We start from the raw sequence: 19,043 nt of genomic DNA on the forward strand, positions 1-19,043 counted from the left end.
TGTGATAATCTGAACACAGTACACAATATATAACAATAGATAACAAAGGCAAGACAATACACTAGCCCTATTAACCTCCTACCCTAATACGCAACATCCACTCCTTCCTATCTAGGGTCATGTTCTTGGTAATATGAAGTTGAGTCATATCCCGTGTAATCACCTCTCCCCAATACTTTTGGTCTACCTCTACCCCTTCTTGTACCCCGTACAACCGACTTCTCACACCTCCTCACTAGGGTGTCAGTGCACTTCCTCTTCATATATCCAAACCATTTTAGTCTCGATTTTATCATCTTGTCCGCCATAAGGGCCACTCTCGCCTTCTCCTGAATAATTTCACTCCTAATCTTGTCGTTCTTGTTGTGCCACACATCCATCTCAACATCCTCATATCCGCAATATGCATCTTTTGAACATGTGAGTTCTTGACTCGCCAACACTCCACCCATACAACAAAGACGGTCTAACCACCATTCTATAAAACTTACCTTTAAGTTTAGATGGTACTTTTTTATCACACAAGCCTCCAGAAGCCGCCTCAATGCGACGTGTGACATCGTCGTCAATGTCCTCACTTTCCTAAATTATAGACTCAATATATTTAAAACTTTCTTTCTTGAAAATAATCTGTATGTCAAGCCTTACTTCTTCATCTACTTCATCCAACACAACACTGAATCTGCATTCCAAATATTTTATTTTAATCTTTGCTCAACCTAAATTTTTTGAACTCTAGAATTTATCTCTAAACCTCCAATCTAGCATTAACGCTCATGTGACTGTAGTCTTGAAATTATAACCACATAATTATAATGGACAATTTTATTTTAAACTAAACGAGCCTAGAGCACATGCGATTACCTTTACAAAATTGAGCATTTTTTGTTCCATTGACAAAATTTCAAAATGAGTTATCTAAAAAGTTATTTACATGTTCAGGCTAAAGCTAAATAACGATCGCAATTGGGATCTTCCTACCCAATTTCCATTTTCTTCCAATTGCTATTTTTTTCGTTATTAATGGACTTTTTCCCCTTTCAGTTTTGTATTCTCTCTCTTATTTTAAATATTTTTGTTTTACGTAATTAGTGCTTTAATTGGAGGCAAAAGATGAATTTGAGAAGAAAATCTCTATCGAAATCATTTCTTACTCTCTAGTCAAAGACGTGAAACATGTGACATTTTTGTTAATTTTAATGGATCATTTTGATGTTCTGTCAGCTGGAATGGATCAAAAAAAAAAAAAAAACTTAATTGGACATAAAAAATTAAGAAATAAGATTTTTTTTTTAATGTTTATCAAAGTATCTTTGATTAAAGTTATTTTAATACTTACTTTTACCTTGATTTTCTTTCCAATAAAATGTTAAATGAGACTAAATAAAGATAAAATGAGCATGATGCCATTAAATAATTGTCAAATAAAAATATGTGATACTCTCTCTAGTTTATATTAACTAAAAATTGTGAGGATGCATACCCAATTACCCATTAAGGAAAAAATTTAGAGCATAAATTGATCATCATTTTTCACTTTTATCTTTTAAGTTATTTTTAAATTATTCTTGAAAATAAAGATAAAAAAAGCCTAAAATGTCCTTGAACTATTGAAAATGGTACAAAAATACTCTTCATTCATCTATTGGGCCTACAATGCCCTTGAAATCTACCTTTAGGTCCAAAAATGATATTTTTTTTAACGAAAAAAGGCATGAGAGACATTTTTGTATCATTTCCAATAGTTCGAGGGTATTTTAGGCTCCTTCAATAATTAAAATTTTGTTAAATAAATTTTAATTTATAATTAATTTTAAATAATTAAATTATAACTAATTGTTGACTGCCGCGTGATTAAAAAATATTTATTCAAATTATTTAATTAAAATTTTGTTAAATAAATTTTGATTTATAATTAAATTGTAACCAATAGATGACCACCACATGTTTAAAAAAATTATTCAAATTATTTAATTAAAATTATGTTAAATAAAAGGTCATTTTTGGACCTAAAGGTGGATGGCAATGGCATTAATTTTTAGAATTTTATATGATAATCATCCACCATTAATTCCAAAAATGACATTTTCTTTAATATAATTTTAATTAAATAATTTAAATAATTTTTTTAAACACATGACAACCATCTATTAGTTACAATTTAATTATTTAAAATTAATTATAAATCAAAATTTCTTTAATATAATTTTAACTAAATAATTTGAATAATTTTCTTAAATACGCGACGATCATCTATTGGTTACAATTTAATTATTTAAAATTAATTATAAATCAAAATTTATTGAACAAAATTTTAATTATGGAAAAGGGCATAAAATGCCTTCGAACTATTGAAAATGGTACAAAAATATCACTCATGTCCTTTTCCGTTAAAGAAAATATCATTTTTGGACCTAAAGGTGGATGTCAAAGGCATTTTAGGCCCAATAGATGGATAAAGGACATTTTTGTACTATTTTCAATAGTTTGAGAACATTTTAGACCCTTTTTCATTGAAAGTAAAATTATAAATATGAGCAGTTAACTCTCTTAAATTTATTACCTAAAAATATAAATAAAGGATAAAAATAAAAGAAATTTCCAACAACTCTCTTGAACATTAAAACAAATAACTCATTTGAATTTGAATAAGAACTCAAAAGTTAAATTATTATGGACCATATGGAGTGTTTTTTTGAAAAAATTATTTGATTGAGTGCTTTTTAAAAAATAATTACCGATTTTAGCGATATTTTTTATTTATTACCATTTATAGCAATATATAGCAATACTATGATAAATCTACACTTGTATTAAAAGTGAATTATGCATACAATATAAATATATTATAAGTGTTTTAAAATATATATTATATTTGTGTAGTAAGAAACTAACATAATGTATTATAAGTATATTAAAATATGTGATAAATGTATTATCCATCTATTAAACTTGTATTATATATGTTTTATAAATAATTCTCTGCAATATGTATTAGAACTGTATTATAAATATTCAGTGATTTTTTTTTTATTGCTATAAATAGTAAATATTTTCTTAATATTGTATATTTATGTAAGTTTCCCTATTTTTTTGGGACAGTGCCGCCGTATAAATTGAGATAGATAGAACTTATTTGAATTGATCTTTACCTTTTGATTTATAAGCCAAAAGTCATAAGTTAGAAAATTTAACTTTTGACTTATTTCTATCATTTTAACTTAAAATCAAATACTTATAAATATTTTTTAAATTTATCTAAACATTTAAAAATATTTTAACTTTAAAATACTTAAAATAAATAGAACCAAGCCAAATAGCCTCATAAATCATAATCAAATAATTATAAAAATAAAGCACCGTCAAATTTAAGTGAAAAACTCCCCACCCCCTGGAGTAAATAAAGAAACTAACCCTTCCATTATTTTAAATTTTGAAAATCCACTGTATCAAAATAATTCAAACTCAGCCTCACCATTGTTTGTTCCTCATTTCTCACTCCTTCTTCTTTGTCTTAAAGAAGAAGAAATGAAGTTTCACATATCTATACAATAATACAATAATAGTAGCAATAAGTGAAGCTGAGTCGTTGAAGCTTCTCTCACTACCATTTTTTACTTCAAAAAAATCCATTAAATTTTTCTTTCTTCTTCTTCTTCTTCAATCTCCATCCAACCGTATTAATGTTTACTGCAAAATGCACGTTTGAGTTTAGCTTAAGCTTCAGCTTGAGCTTTGGTTGTTAATGGCATCATCATCATCATCATCATCGAAAGGGCGAAGTAGTTCACCATTTCACTACCGTAAACCTTCAACTCCTTACTCTTCATCTTCTTCATCTTCATCTTCAATCATGAACGGTCGGATGTTGCCACGATCATATTCCTCATCAACGACGTCGTTTTATGGCTCCGGGAATACCTACAATTCCAGATCCATGACTCCAAGTCACAGTCGTTCCGATTCGGTGTACTCACAAGGTTATGAAAATCGTACGCCAGTGAGTTATCCATCCGAAGAGGAGATGATTGATGAACCAGTTGATGTTTCTAGATCCGGAGATAGTATTTCTGTGACCGTTAGGTTTCGGCCAATGAGGTCAGTTCTGGATCTAATTTTAGATATATGTACACTACAGCTGAACTTTAAGGGACAATGTAGTAAGTATTTGAATTGTTGTAATTATGGTGACAGTGAACGAGAATATCACAAGGGCGATGAAATTGCGTGGTATGCAGATGGTGGTAAAACTGTGCGAAACGAGTATAATCCAGCCACAGCCTATGCATTTGGTACAATTCTAGGCTCTTTTGCTTACGAATTAGATTTTCCTTCAATTTCTTATAGTTATTTTGGTAATGTTTGCTTTGATGCTGGGTAGATAGAGTGTTTGGACCTCAAACAAGTACTCAGGATGTTTATGAAGTAGCTGCTCAACCTGTGGTTAAGGCTGCAATGGAAGGCATACATGGTATTTTTTTCTCTAGACTGATTTGTTATCATTTATGTGTGACACACTGGGCTGTCCGATTTAATTGCATTGATCTGTTTTTTTCCTTCCTATTTTGACATGAGACCTGCTGATTGTGCAGGCACAGTATTTGCTTATGGAGTTACAAGTAGTGGAAAGACACACACTATGCATGTAAGTTAATTTCCTTTTGTGTTATATCTTTTTTTCCTTGAATTGAAAGAAAGTTCACTGACTCTGGTACATTGCCAATGAACTGTCTAGGAACTTTTTGTCATTAACTTGGTTAAATTGTAGTTTCTTCCTTCGTTTTCCTCTTTTCTAATTGAAGTTGTTTTTCTAGCCCCATCCCCACTCCGCCCAAGTGCACAAGTTATTGTTATATGAACGTTAATTTTGGGATCTTGTTTTCAACAGGGAGATCACAATACTCCAGGCATAATTCCTTTGGCGATAAAGGATGTTTTTAGCATCATTCAAGATGTAAGTAATCTCGGAAGTTTACCTCATTCTGAAAATTTGGTGCTGCATTTTTTTTGTCTAGCATGACACCTAAGAGCAATATGTCATTATTCGATTTTCTCAACCATCTTTCCATGAGGATTGAGGAACCATGCTTGTTTCAAGTACTAATTGATTATTCCACGGGAAATGTGACCTACTCTTGAAATTTTCAGACTCCTGGACGCGAATTCTTACTTCGGGTGTCGTATATTGAAATCTACAATGAGGTTAGTATGGTGCAAATCAACAGATAATTTCACTTACAATGTAGTGACATTGATTAGAAAGAGTAACAACCATTGTGCTTTGCGTGGTTGTTCCTGCATTTATGAGTTTGTTGCGATGCTACTTGTGTTTAGATTTTGAGCTCATGTCCTTCACAGCTGCATCATAAACTTCTCCGATACAATGTGAAATACTGTTTAGTGTATATTTAACATCTGTCTTTATAAACTTGTCACTTCTAGACATTTCTATTTTTCTCATACCAATTTTTACCACAATTAATTTGTGTACTCTCTGTATTTATGATGTCAGGTTATTAATGACTTGCTGGACCCTACTGGCCAGAATTTGCGTGTCAGGGAAGATGCACAGGTTTTTGTGCTAATAAGACTTGCTTTTTAGGGGCATTTGGCATGGCTTTTCTATTTGTTTCTATAAAGCCAGTTTTCCTTGAAGTTATGATTCTGGTCATTTTGATGTTTCTTTGACATTTTTTGAGAACATTGTTTCATATGAGGGATCTGGATGTAGTGCTGTACCTATAGATCATTTAAGAAAATAATAGAAAACAATTGCACAAAAATAATGATGTCTCTGAACTGATCGTCACTAGCTTGTGAGTAAATTTAGCTTATACTGTTGTACACCTCATAAATATCTTGAGTCGCTAGTAACCCTGAAAGTGAATCAAGAAACAAACTGAAGCTAACATATGTTACATTTAGGATGTTCGCTCCATATTGTTCTTTTCATCACCTAAGCTATAGTTCCTAAGGGTTCCTCTAGCTTTTCTGCCTAGGTATTAGGTTTAAGATGTTTGTTCATATTGGGTTTTTTCACCACCTAAGCAACAGATTCTGAGTTTTCCTCTCTATTTTTTCCTTGTTACAGTTGTTTATGCTGCTGTTTATAGTTGATTCTAGTATTAAGGTATAGTTCTTGATATTTCACACATGACATTAATATGCAGGGTACTTATGTTGAGGGTATAAAGGAGGAAGTTGTTTTGTCACCCGGCCATGCTCTTTCATTCATTGCTGCTGGGGAAGGTAATTATTCTACATGTCCAATTCTTTCTCTCCAAACACCGTTGTTGACGGCTAAGACATGTTACATACAATTTATATTGATTTTTATCTTTTGTATTGCAGAGCACCGTCACGTTGGTTCAAATAATTTCAATTTGTTCAGTAGCCGTAGTCACACAATATTTTCTTTAGTAAGTAGCTCAAGATGGTCCATTGTTATAAATTTTCTTTGTTCAACCTGGAATGCTGCTAAGTTACTGAAGGGAAATATGTGAATTATCCCTGTTGAATCTGATTATTAAGTGGCTGTTAATTTAAACTGGGGTGCTAACTTGATAATCATCCTTGGGAACTCTGATTGGTGATTGGATATATTTCATCAGAAAGGCTATGGAAGCAAGTTCTAAAGCACATAAGGGGATTAAATTACAGAACTTTTGGTTTGTTATGGACATTCCATTTCTCTGGAATATTTATCCTGGTCATTAATATACCGTATCCTATCTATTGCTCTAATTATATCAAAGTCTGCTGTCATAGTCTTCAGTTTGGTTACTTTATAGTTCTCCCTCCCTACTTGAAATTTTCAAAATTCACATTGTGCTTGGTTTTTGTAGTCCTATCTTATTATGTCCACTTGCTTGCACATTTTGCAGATGATTGAAAGTAGTGCCCATGGTGATGAGTATGATGGAGTGATCTTCTCACAGCTCGTATGACTAATTGCACTGTTTGTTCAGTATTCAAATGTCAACGCTTACATTATAGCATCTCACTCTTTTCCTTTTTTGCCCCTTAGAACCTGATTGATTTAGCAGGGTCTGAGAGCTCTAAAACTGAAACAACGGGATTACGGAGAAAGGAAGGATCATATATAAACAAAAGTCTGCTGACTCTAGGAACTGTATGTACTTTAAGCATCCCTAATTGACCATTTCTATGATGGTTCCTGACAATAATTGTATAATGGCATAGTTGTCGTAATTCAGTTTCTCGTCCTTGCTTAGCATAATGATTGACATATTACTTTTCAGGTTGTGCTAAAGATTATAATAATCTGATTGTAAAGCTGATGCATTAATTGTTCTTTCATGTATTAGGTCATTGGAAAACTAAGTGAGGGGAAGGCATGTCATGTTCCTTATCGAGATTCTAAGCTTACTCGCCTACTCCAATCATCGCTGAGTGGACATGGACATGTTTCTGTGAGTATGATGAGTGCATACAAGGAGTTCTATCTATTCTGCATATCTTTTATTTGTTCAGCTTTAATGATATGCAATTGTGCATCTTTAGCCTCTTAGCTCCCCATTTCTTTTCTTTTAAATAAAAAATGAGGCACACTTTTTCCATCTGATATTCACGGTGCTTGTTTTGACATTAATTGCTTCACAGCTATGATGGCTAATTTCTCCCTTTTTTTGTTATCTGCAGCTCATATGTACTGTTACTCCTGCTTCAAGCAATATGGAGGAAACACATAATACGTTGAAGTTTGCAAGTAGGGCTAAACGTGTTGAAATTTATGCATCACGCAACCAGGTTTGCCCTTTTAGCATCACTTCTGTTCTGTAGAATTGCAATAGAGAAGGCTGACAGTTCGATATGTAATTGTTTCAGATAATTGATGAGAAGTCTCTGATTAAGAAATATCAGAGGGAAATATCATGTCTGAAACAAGAACTTGATCAGCTAAGAAGGGGGATGCTTGTAGGTGTCAATCATGAAGAAGTTTTGAACTTGAGACAGCAGGTATGATTTAAAGTTAAATGATGTGTTAAAAAGACTATAGGTAGATGTGATTGCGTCAAATTAATTGCATGTTTAATATATGTACCCTATTAGCTTCTTTAGAGTGTTCTTTTAACGTGAATGGGTTCTGTACTGAATTACTTATTCTCGTTCATTTTACAGTTGGAAGAGGGACAAGTGAAAATGCAATCAAGATTGGAAGAGGAAGAGGAAGAGAAGGCAGCTCTACTTAGTCGGATACAGAGGCTAACTAAACTGATCCTTGTTTCTTCAAAGAATTCAACTCCCGGTCATTTGGGTGATGTTGCTGCTCAACAAAGGAGTCTTTCTGCTTCTGAAGATGATGTAAGCTTCTCTTTGTCGTATTATCATGAGTTGTTTTCTTCAATTCCAATCTTTCTTTGCTCAGCCTCTGTGCATAGTTTCTGGATTTTAACCTAGATTATTGCTTTAAGATTCTGAAATTGGTTATGCACTGTCAAAGATGGTTAATTAATCATTGCTATATTCTCCATTCAACTGGCTCAGCTCATTATTATTGGAATGGAATATAAACTATTCCTCTCGTTGTTATAAACTATTTCTCTCATTGTTTCTTTTCTTTCCAGTATTATTTGGGCAGACATTCTCTGCCTTTATCTGATCTAGGGTAGAACTCTTTTTTTTGTATTGAAATCTTCTATTTTTGACCTTTCCTTCAGAAAATGGACAGTTTTATGCTCACAGATAGCGAGAATCAGAAAGACCCTTTGCCAGATAGTTCTGATTTAAAACACAAAAGATCCTCTAGCAAGTGGAATGATGATGTATCACAGGCTGGAAGTACCATAGTATGTTGTCTCTGCTTTCTCTTTGTTTCACAATTTATTCACTTTTAAGTGGAGGCTGCTTATTTAGTTGTTCATAATTCAATTTGCCAATTGAGTGCATGTGAATCTTAATCCTTTTCACGGACTCGAAAGATTTGCAATTCAACATTTGCAGTTGGTCTTATTCATTAAGATGAATTTATTTTACTGAAAACTGCAACTTCTAAGACAGAGAGTACTGAGGTCTGCTGAAGCTTTAAGCACAAAGCGCAAATCAGGCACACATTTCAGCGGTGCAAATGAAAAAAAAAAAGAATATTTGGAAAGCAACTGAAGTTAGCTCTATATCAAACAACATTGTAAGGGCAAATGAATAGAAATGTATGAGCAAAACTATATCAATCAAGTTAAGAACTCATTTTGAAATTTGGTTAGATTAAAAATGATGCAAATTTAAGTATTAATTCAACTATTTTTCTTACTTTGTATTACATAATTTTCATAATCATTTCTATAATCATCCTTTAAGTTTCCTTTATAATTAAAATATTGAGTTAGCATTAATACTTGCCTTTAGTGCGGCCGCTTTAGAAAGCATGGCTTTGGCTCTGAGGCGCATGCCTTAGCATCTTGGTGCATGCACTGAATCATCACCTAAGCGAGGTGAAATGCTTAACCTTTGATGTACCGTAGCTTCAGGGCTTATATGTGCCTCAACCATGTATTTCACCAATAAATGCCGGCCAAGGTCATTTTCATTGTCCAGAATTTGACATTAGCTATTTATATATCTTGCAGAAGTTTCAAATTAAACAAACATCGATCCAGATATGAAATTTTAATACTCTCACAATTTTGTAGCAGGATTGAGAAGTTGTGTGGTTCTGTAGCTTTATGATAGTTTTCTTATAGGCCAATCATGTTCGCCAATCATGTTCGCCTAATGGAAATTGGTTTCTGGATAAAGAATGGGATAAGGACGGTTTATAAACCATGCCTCCCTTATCTGGAATTTGGTTTAGCTTTGCGCGGGGGTACAACTCCTTACTCATGTTGGGCGTTTGACTGCTTGGATCACAATCCCATGGATGCGACATGGAAATACTATTTTATCCTTTCTATCTTGGCCTTAGCATTCACCACAGCTTATGCCATCTCACTCACCACCTTAAGCATGATTGATCATCAGCTGTCTCCCTCTTTCTTATCTAAATTTGTTTTTTATTTCTTTTACTTTAATAATAATAATTGTATACATAATAAGCATATTTTAAAAAGAAATTTATGAACGCATGTCATCTACAATAGTACATACCAAACCAATTATACAATTTACCCAATCAAATTGACAACCCCCTAGGCCCCAATAGATGAGAATTTATTAAGCGAGTTATATAGCTGACCTCAACTAGCTTTGATTGATTGGTTGATATTCCACAATCCCATCTCTCCCAATTCGTTCACGATCTCCTTTGCTAATGATTCGTTCACTATGATCTAATAATGTTATAATCCATTTTTAACTTTCAATTGACTAAATGATCCTATGGGTTTGGGGAAATGCTTATTTGCTTATATCTAATGTCAGTATAGCTGAAACATCTTTCTAGTGCTTTGTCTGATACGTTGAACAAATTGTATGTGGGGAAACATGATGATTTTGCCTGTTCTGTTTGAATACAGGAAGGTATCTCCATGTCAGATGAAATGGACCTCCTGGCTGAGCAAGTTAAGATGCTTAGCGGAGAGATTGCATTCAGCAGCAGTACATTGAAGCGGTTGATGGAGCAATCTGTAAATGATCCTGAGAGTTCAAGAAATCAAGTATATATCTGTTGTTATTCTTTTTCAATCTTCAAAACAATTTGATGGTTAAGTTGAATGGGACAATGATTTGTTTGACTGCTATAACCTACTGTGGGTAATGAGGGTCTCTTTTAGATTTTCTTCCAAAAGGCAGTCTTTTTACTATTCTACTGTTGGATATGAATTTATCATTTGATTCATATCACAAAATTCAAGGTTCTGTGTCTCTCTGTTAAGTTTCGAACTTATTCTCTTCTAGTGTCATTACCAAAATGATAAAGCATCTCCAATATTTGAAGTCCCCAGGCTTTTTATGTCATAATCACAGGAAGTAGAGTTGGGTTCTTTATAAATGTTCTGTTCTTCCTTAAGCAATTTAGCTGCATGGATGGAAGTTACTTATTTGTTTATATTGTCTATGTAATTGTGTATTTGTGCTTAGGATCAAGATTCTTATGCTAGCCCCTATGACAGATTGAAAATTTAGAGCGTGAAATCCAAGAAAAGAGAAATCAAATGAGGATGCTGGAACAGCGCATTGTTGAAAACGGTGAAGCGTCAGTTTCAAAAGCATCATTAGTTGAAATGCAGCAGGTGACCTCGTGTTATCATTTTTGGCCTCATTGTTTTTCTTTTTTCCTTTCAAATTTGTGTGTCTCATATTTCTCTCTTTAGCAGACTCTGATGAAATTGATGACACAGTATAGTCAGACGGGCTTTGAGCTTGAGGTTTGTAGCAGATAAGAGTTTATTGACGCCTTTCTCCTTTTAAGAAAAGACAAAGAAGACAAATCTAAGAAATTTGTCATTGTTGTTACAATCTGAGTAGCTATCTCTATTCTGAGCTGTTTACAAGTTGATCCTCTGATGCAGATAAAATCAGCGGACAATAGGATTCTTCAGGAGGAGCTGCAAAACAAGGTCAGATAGCAGTGCTATTTATCTTCACTGCAAATCAAATATTTGTCAGTGTTATTTTGTTGATCTTGGATTTAATTTCAAGCTATTAATTATTTTTTCCCAAGAATAATGTGGCTGTTATCTTTTTGTTGTTTCCAGTGTTCAGAGAACAAGGAACTGCAGGAAAAGATATATCATCTTGAGCAGCAGCTGCTTGCAGTCAAGGCTGAAAAGTCCTACCCATCATTGGAACAACGTGTATCTGCCGAATATGTTGATGAACTTAGAAAGAAAATTCAGTCCCAGGTGATTTTTATATCATTTTTCTAACAATGACTTCAGTGAACTGGTACCCTTGTAGCAAATATTTGATACAGATAGTGTCCATTCCCAGTGTTTAGGAAGGTGGGGAGTATCTGAAGCCTTAAACCAAACTCCTGACAGTATATGTTGCATCGGTCATTGATGTGATGAAACGACTTCTTTTCTTAATATAATTTCTCTATTGATGGTCTCTTTACAGAGCCATATCAATATTTAATTAAAGATAAGTTACAAAGGAGGGATCATGTGAACCTGTGCTACCTCCAGAGTCTAGATATGTCACATGTACAAACCTCCTTGCATCAAAATGAATGCAAGCGAAAACTAACAATTCTCACATGATATTCCTTGTATTATTGTTCTCTGGTGTAACATTATTGTTCATTTTATACAATCCCTTTATTATTATTCACCGCAAAAACAATTCCTACATATAATACCCGTATGAAACTAAACAACCCCTAAAGGTCATAAGAATCTTATTAGAACTCACTTTATGTAACTCCGCCAATGTAACTAGTGGAGAACCTTATTTATTCATGCTTTGGATGTTATTAAGATTAGAATCTAAAACATGATGATATGTTGAGACCAAAAGATATTCAAAGATATGTTCGTCAGAGGAATTTAGATTATCTGATTATTGGATCTATCAGGCCTACCTGTTCTCTTCTTTTTTTCCTCATCAAATGCTTTATGCTTTTCTGGTGCGAAGTTTGTTTCAAATCTTTGTTGTGATTAACTATCTGTAGTTTTTCTTTTCCATGTACTTCTAGTTAGAATTCTTTGATTCTGTTAGTTGTATACATCCCAATTATCAGATTGGATCTTACTAACTTTTTCATATGAAGCCATGCATATTTTTTCCGTCTTCACCTTACAGTCACATTATTAACATTTCATTTGCTCTGTATGAGTTTGTATCACAGATCTTTTATATTGTTTTACAATTTGAGCAGGATATTGAGAATGGTAAACTAAAGCTAGAACATGTCCAGATCGTAGAGGAAAATAGTGGGTTACACGTACAGAACCAGAAATTGTCTGAGGAAGCTTTGTATGCTAAAGAATTAGCATCTGCTGCTGCTGTTGAGCTTAAAAACTTAGCTGGTGAAGTCACAAAGCTGTCGTTACAGAATGGAAAACTAGAGAAAGAGTTGTTGGCTGCTCGAGAGATGTTGAATTCTCGAAGTTCCATTGCACAAACAGGTAATGTTGGAAACCGAAAGCATGGTGAAAACCTACGACCAGGGCGTAGAGGTCGGATCTCTGGCAGAGGAAGTGAGATTCCAGGAGCGATTCATGATGACTTCAACACATGGGACCTAGATCCTGAAGATTTAAAGATGGAGTTGCAGGCCAGAAAACAGCGGGAGGTAGCTCTGGAGGCTATCTTGTCTGGGAAGGAAGTTGTGGAAGATGAGTACAGGAAAAAGGTTGAAGAGGGAAAGAAAAGGGAGGCAGCCTTGGAAAACGATTTAGCAAATATGTGGGTGCTTGTTGCTCAGCTGAAGAAAGAGAGTGGTGCTAGGCAAGATTCAAAGCTGGCAGCTGAAAGGCAGAATGTAGAAGACAGTCTGAATGATGTAAAAATCAATGATATCAACCACAAGGAGCCAATCCTTGCTGATAGCCTATCCGTGAATCATATTGCTGAGGCTCCCAAGGAAGAACCACTTGTTGCCCGCTTGAAGGTATTTTAATATCATTTTCTTTCCACTTGTCTGCACTGATATTTACACACTTGTAGTCGAACGTATCAGTGTCGTTCATCTTAACTATCTTCTCCTTTTATTTGCTTAGTTACCAATATCCTGGCATTCCACAGGGTACTAATTCTGATATGTTTCATAGAATCACAAGTAGGAGCAGCAATGTTAGCTTATTTTCTTTACTGGTTCTGTATGACAATCTCTCTGCCCCTTTATGCTGTTCCATCCCTCTTATATCACAGTTCCAATAGCCATGATGTTTCATTGAGTTGTAAATTTTTATTGGTAGCGGTGTAGAAAATAGAAAATGGCACTTGGAAGTTAGTTTGATCAGGAAAAAACAAAAATAAATACAGAATTTTAAGTAGTCAAATGACTGACTTCTTGAAATGCTTCTTTACATGCCTTGGTTACTTCAAAAATTTGAAAGTTCTATGATCTACTCCTGTTCCTGCAGGCTCGAATGCAAGAGATGAAGGAAAAGGAACATAGGTACTTGGGGAATGGTGATGCAAATTCACACGTATGTAAAGTGTGCTTTGAATCACCCACTACTGCAATGCTTCTTCCATGCCGCCATTTTTGCTGTAAGACTCCTTTTTAATTCCAGGGCCTAGGCTTGGAACTTCCTATCTCTCACTATATGAGCTGTTCTAATGTCATGAATTTTGCAGTGTGCAAGTCATGTTCCCTAGCCTGCTTCGAGTGTCCCATATGTCGGACAAAAATTGTGGATAGGATTTTTGCGTTTACTTAAACATTGTTTTCCAAGCCATGATTATGGTGAAGAGAAAGGTGATTGCTGATCCTCGTACTTCCTTCCATCTTACAGTTCCCATTGTGAAATTAATTTTGAACTAAATGAAATTTCTTACTTTCCTGTGTCTTTCCTTTACTGCAGGTTTCATTGTCAACTCACCATTTCAGTGTCATTCTTTAATTAGTTCACTTGTAACCTTATAATGATAAATCATTTTTCCTTGTTACTTCACAAGCTGTAAAATAAGACATCCCCAAAAGAACTGCAGGAAAGAAAGATGAAAGGATGTAAATTGGTAAACTCTGAAGGTTTCATGGAGTTGCTGTGAAATATTTATTTTGATCTCTTAACCTTCAGCTGCAATGTATAGAACAATACAAACTACCATAGTGTTTGTGTCTGTATATTCTAGACAAATGGTTTATAGTTTTTGGCTCTCTTTTTTTACTTCACGTATCATGATCAATTTTTTCTGTTATTATTTATTGCTTTCTATGCTTTGATTACTCAATTTTACCTGTGACGCTTTCATTATTTATTTAATCGTTATTTGTTATTTGTATTTATTTATTTGTATTTATTTGTTATTTATTCGTTATTTGTTTGTTGTTTTTCTCATAAAGCTTTTAATTTTCTATTCTTATCTAACATTTTTTATGCATTTATGCTTTTACTGAGCCGAGGGTCTCCAGGAAACAGCCGTCCTACCTTGGTAGGAGTAAGGTCTGCGTACATTCTACCCTCCCCAGATCCCATGTTGTGGGATTTCACTGGGTTGTTGTTGTTGTTGTTGTTGTATCAGGATCAATTTGGCGGATGGTGCTTTCAGTAGCCTTTCTGTTTCGTCAGGATCAAATTCTAATTTGTACAAAAGTTTTTACATTTTACTGGATATAAATTGTTTTATTTTTCAGGTTATCATAGTATCGAACTATCTCTGGAAAGTTGTGTGGATATAATTTCTTGTGGCTATATACAAATGGAATAAAAGATCTGCTTTAAAATGAAAACTCTTGTAAAAAGAACTGAAAAAAACAAGTTTGTAAAATGCTGCAAACTTAAATCTCCCAAAAACTTTATTTTTGTAGATTAACTTAAAGCTTATTTGCATGTGCCTTCTGTTGCTTCCTCAAATCATTTTGAGTTTGTTTTCTCTCCATGTCCTTTAGGTGAAGCGGAATACTTTTGATATTCCCTTTATCTTCCGGTGTTTTTTCCCTTCTTGCGGTTGGTTTCGTCAGAGTCTAGTGTACGTGTAAAAAAACATTTGTTTAACTCATAATAATAATAAAAAGGAAAAATTACACAAAATAGACCCAAAACTATTTATCCAAATTAGGTCTAATTCAAACTATTTACTCTTAATAGACTCATGACTCAAACTATTTACCCTCTTACCCTATTTACTCCCTTTTAATTTTGAGCATGACAACATGCTGACATCATTATTACGGCTTTAAAATAATCCTCTATTATACTCTATTGGTATATTGATACCATATCGGTATCATATAGGATTGAGCTTAATTCTCTGTGATACTCCGTCACTATATTGATACCCTATCGGTATCATATAGAATTGTACTCTTTTTTAAGAAATAAAAATAAAACAATTAAAAGAACATTATTAAAATCACAATCTTATTTATTAAACTCTAAATTAGTAAATATATTCTTTGTGATACTCTGTCGGTATATTGATACCATATTTGTATCATATAGGACTGAACTTAATCCTCAATGATAACGTCGGTATATTGATACCCTATCGATATCATGTAGGTGAAGCTAACGTCAGCATGACGTCAGACGCGAATTTTGAAATAAATTTAGGTCATTTTAAAATAAAAAGTGGGTATAAAAGTAATAAGGCATTTAAGGATAAATACTTTCCCTTTTTGGGTATAAGTTCCCTAATAAAAATGAACCTTACAAAAAGAAAATTCTAATTTTAGAAAATAACTAAGTTATATTTTTATTCAATACAAAAGTTATTTGCTAATACTAAAAATTCAATCAACAATTCATATTGAAATTTCGATCTTTTTATAGTGTAGATTTAACTAAAGATGATTAACAATAAAAATTCAATCAACAACTCATATTGAAATTTCATGTTTTTATAGTGTAGATTTAACTAAAGGTGAATAAAAACTGAAAAGAATAAATAACAAAAATAATTGATTAATTAAAATAACTTAACTGATTTTGAAGTATTGAAACTTTCAACTCAAATAAGAAAATATTTATAAGTAAAATTTTAGTCGATCTCAAAGTCCTAATGTCACGACGCGAATTAGGGTCAAGCCGCAACAATGCGATCGAGATGCGAGGGACCCCAACCAAGCCATCTTAGCATACATTGCATTCATAATGTAAAGAAACATATTGAAATAAGCGGAAGTAATCAACTCAAGGGGATGGGACTAAGGGATAGCAAGCTCAATAGATGTCCAACCGGACTACACTATAAGCCGTCTAAACATTCCTCTAGTCTAGTCTTTGATGGGGGCTTAGGACAAGCTCCTAGCTCACCCTAAGAAGAAGTCAAATAATAGAAACAAGAAACAAAGTCATTGCCCTCGATAAGATGAGGACTCACCAACCCTTGATATCTAATCAACTCTAGCCACGAATAGGATGGTCGTGAGTGTCGTCCGCCCCTACATTATGAGACGATGTAGGTGTTGACACTCAATTTTTCCCCTCCTTTCTTCTAATTTATTTTCTTGAGCTTCTAAATTATTAATAAATCAAATACTTTATATCTTGCTACTATTTTTTTCGTCGTCGTCATCATCATCATTATTATCATCTTCTTTAAAATAATTATCATTACTTTATTTCAAGTTTCTTACTCACTGAACTTTTTACCTAATATATATATTATACTAGTACTAGTTATTAAATAGAAGATCAATTGAATCAATTTAAAGAAGGAAAAAGGCCAAGAAAGCCAGCCAACAATTGCCAAGTGAAGCTCAAATCCGCGGCCCATTTTTCACCAAAAATACAGCAGCCAAAGTTCCTTCAAGAATAGCAGTATCATATTCAAGGCTAGGGATTTCTTTATGAATGTTGTCTCTTTCCAGTTGGAGGAAGAAACTTCATCTCTCCTCACCATGGACAAATTTTGCTACACCATTTTCGTGCAACTTCTACACCTACTTCAGCATATTCATCAAAACACATATGAGTCCAAGACATAGAAGATGCGATTTCATAAAGAGCTCACCATTTTGAGCATAAATCTGAAAAATCACTGAAGCCCGATTAAAGCTACAACGTTCAAATTTCAAACCCATCATCTTCTTCTCAAATTCCCGCTCAAGAAGCCCTGGATTCCTCCTATAAATACATCCATATTCCTTCACAAAGGGAGAGCTTTCAGTCGCCCTCTTTCCTCGTACAACTCTGCTATTTACTTACAACTATAAGAAAGAAGTTCTGATCTCTCTTTGCTTCTGTTGGACGACAACAAAGGCATTTCGAAGCTTTCAAACGTGTTCATTATGAGAGTATAGATTCGAGGCCGACAATTTCCTAGTTCAGTGCCCCACAAGCGGTAATCTCGATCGCCTTTCTTTGTTATATTTTACCATTTCGATCATCATGTTTGTATTTGCTTAGAAATCCATGTTAGTTTCTTGTTATTCTGTATAAGAAAATGACAAACGATTTTATGGTTCAAAGCTTGTGGTTCTTGCTCTATGTTTATATGTACATAAATCAGTTTCTAATATCTAAACTTTGCTGCGACGACTCTATTTCTTAGTTCCTTTTAATCTCTGTTTAACATATGGCCATAATTAGAATCAAGAGCTCTATTTCTGTAGATATCATATTGTTAAAATGCTATTATATTTCTTGAATCACTAACTTTGGGATTCTGTTTAGAATGCTTATGTTGAGAATAACTATCTCATTTGAAAACTTGTTTCTGAGTAAGTTTGTAACTGCTAATGTAATACTATGAAAAGAAGCGTTTGTTTGGTATGAGTTTATAAGTCTGTTAACTTCGCACTTTATTTATTATCTAGTTTCTATGTTTGTTTGAGAGCGGATCCCATTTTCTAATCATTTTTATCCTGTTTATCTATTTACATGTACACCGGAGTCGAAGAGTCTCACTTTAAGATTCAACGTCACCGCGCTCAAAATACATCCGACTAGGAGGAAGTGGCGGATATTCCCTTTCTCTCTACCTTTTGCTAATTATTTATGTGTATCTCTTATGTGTTGTTATCATTTATTATTTACATTTTATCACTTGTTGTGTATGACGTTTTAAGTTTGAGTATGCTAGTATTAATTAATTCTATCGGGGTGATTGGAGATTATTAAATTTCATAACATGAAAGAGTTGTATAATCTTTTCAAACTTACAATCTGCCCCATTCTTTAAATCAGACCCTTTTTATGATAAATAAGATTCTCTAAAATCAATAAAATTTACAAGAATTTTTCCCTTTTATATGCCTTAGTTTCGATAAAAGTTTTCATCTCCTTTCAAGTCCAAAATGGTCTTCACATCTGCTCCTTTTTTTTTTAAAAAAAAATAATCAAGAATAATGCTTATGTTTTTCAAAATCATTGTAATTGCAGATTGTTTTCAAGAAAAGTTTTACAAACACAGAGCCATTTCAGCTTCATTACGTTTCCAACAATATAAATTTTCATAAAAAATGTCTTTCCAATAAATTGACTAATGTTTCCCAATTCTTATCTTTTTGTAAATATATATTTTTTATA

At 33.5% G+C, this 19,043-nt stretch overlaps 1 protein-coding gene across 3 annotated transcripts; it reads left to right on the top strand.

Annotated features, from left to right (window-relative positions):
* Positions 1-3,447: 3,447 nt before the first annotated feature.
* On the top strand, positions 3,448-14,720 carry LOC129875545 (kinesin-like protein KIN-7D, mitochondrial). 3 transcript variants are annotated; one of them, XM_055950855.1, is made up of 25 exons: positions 3,448-4,098; positions 4,195-4,292; positions 4,382-4,471; positions 4,593-4,645; positions 4,889-4,954; positions 5,149-5,202; positions 5,513-5,572; positions 6,171-6,249; positions 6,352-6,419; positions 6,885-6,941; positions 7,028-7,132; positions 7,329-7,433; positions 7,663-7,770; positions 7,849-7,980; positions 8,143-8,325; positions 8,682-8,810; positions 10,473-10,613; positions 11,070-11,189; positions 11,271-11,324; positions 11,469-11,516; positions 11,655-11,801; positions 12,779-13,513; positions 13,989-14,118; positions 14,206-14,326; positions 14,433-14,720. In XM_055950855.1, exons 1-24 carry the CDS (start codon positions 3,746-3,748, stop codon positions 14,286-14,288), a joined length of 3,198 nt encoding a protein of 1,065 aa, XP_055806830.1. In that variant the 5' UTR covers positions 3,448-3,745; the 3' UTR covers positions 14,289-14,326; positions 14,433-14,720. The 3 variants fall into 3 exon arrangements, with proteins under 3 accessions (XP_055806830.1, XP_055806831.1, XP_055806832.1); XM_055950856.1 differs by having other exon boundaries at positions 3,449-4,098; positions 11,274-11,324; XM_055950857.1 differs by lacking the exon at positions 3,448-4,098 and having other exon boundaries at positions 4,203-4,292; positions 4,386-4,471.
* Positions 14,721-19,043: the final 4,323 nt, after the last annotated feature.

Source organism: Solanum dulcamara, chromosome 12 (assembly GCF_947179165.1).
Source record: "Solanum dulcamara chromosome 12, daSolDulc1.2, whole genome shotgun sequence".
Classification (NCBI taxonomy): domain Eukaryota; kingdom Viridiplantae; phylum Streptophyta; class Magnoliopsida; order Solanales; family Solanaceae; genus Solanum; species Solanum dulcamara.

Excerpts from the sequence above, each read along its gene's own strand:
- LOC129875545 (XM_055950855.1), top strand. The coding sequence starts at position 3,746 with ATGGCATCATCATCATCATCATCATCGAAAGGGCGAAGTAGTTCACCA. Across the intron at positions 7,981-8,142 it reads TTTTGAACTTGAGACAGCAG|TTGGAAGAGGGACAAGTGAA; the intron begins GTATGATTTAAA and ends TTCATTTTACAG. Across the intron at positions 8,326-8,681 it reads TTTCTGCTTCTGAAGATGAT|AAAATGGACAGTTTTATGCT; the intron begins GTAAGCTTCTCT and ends CCTTTCCTTCAG.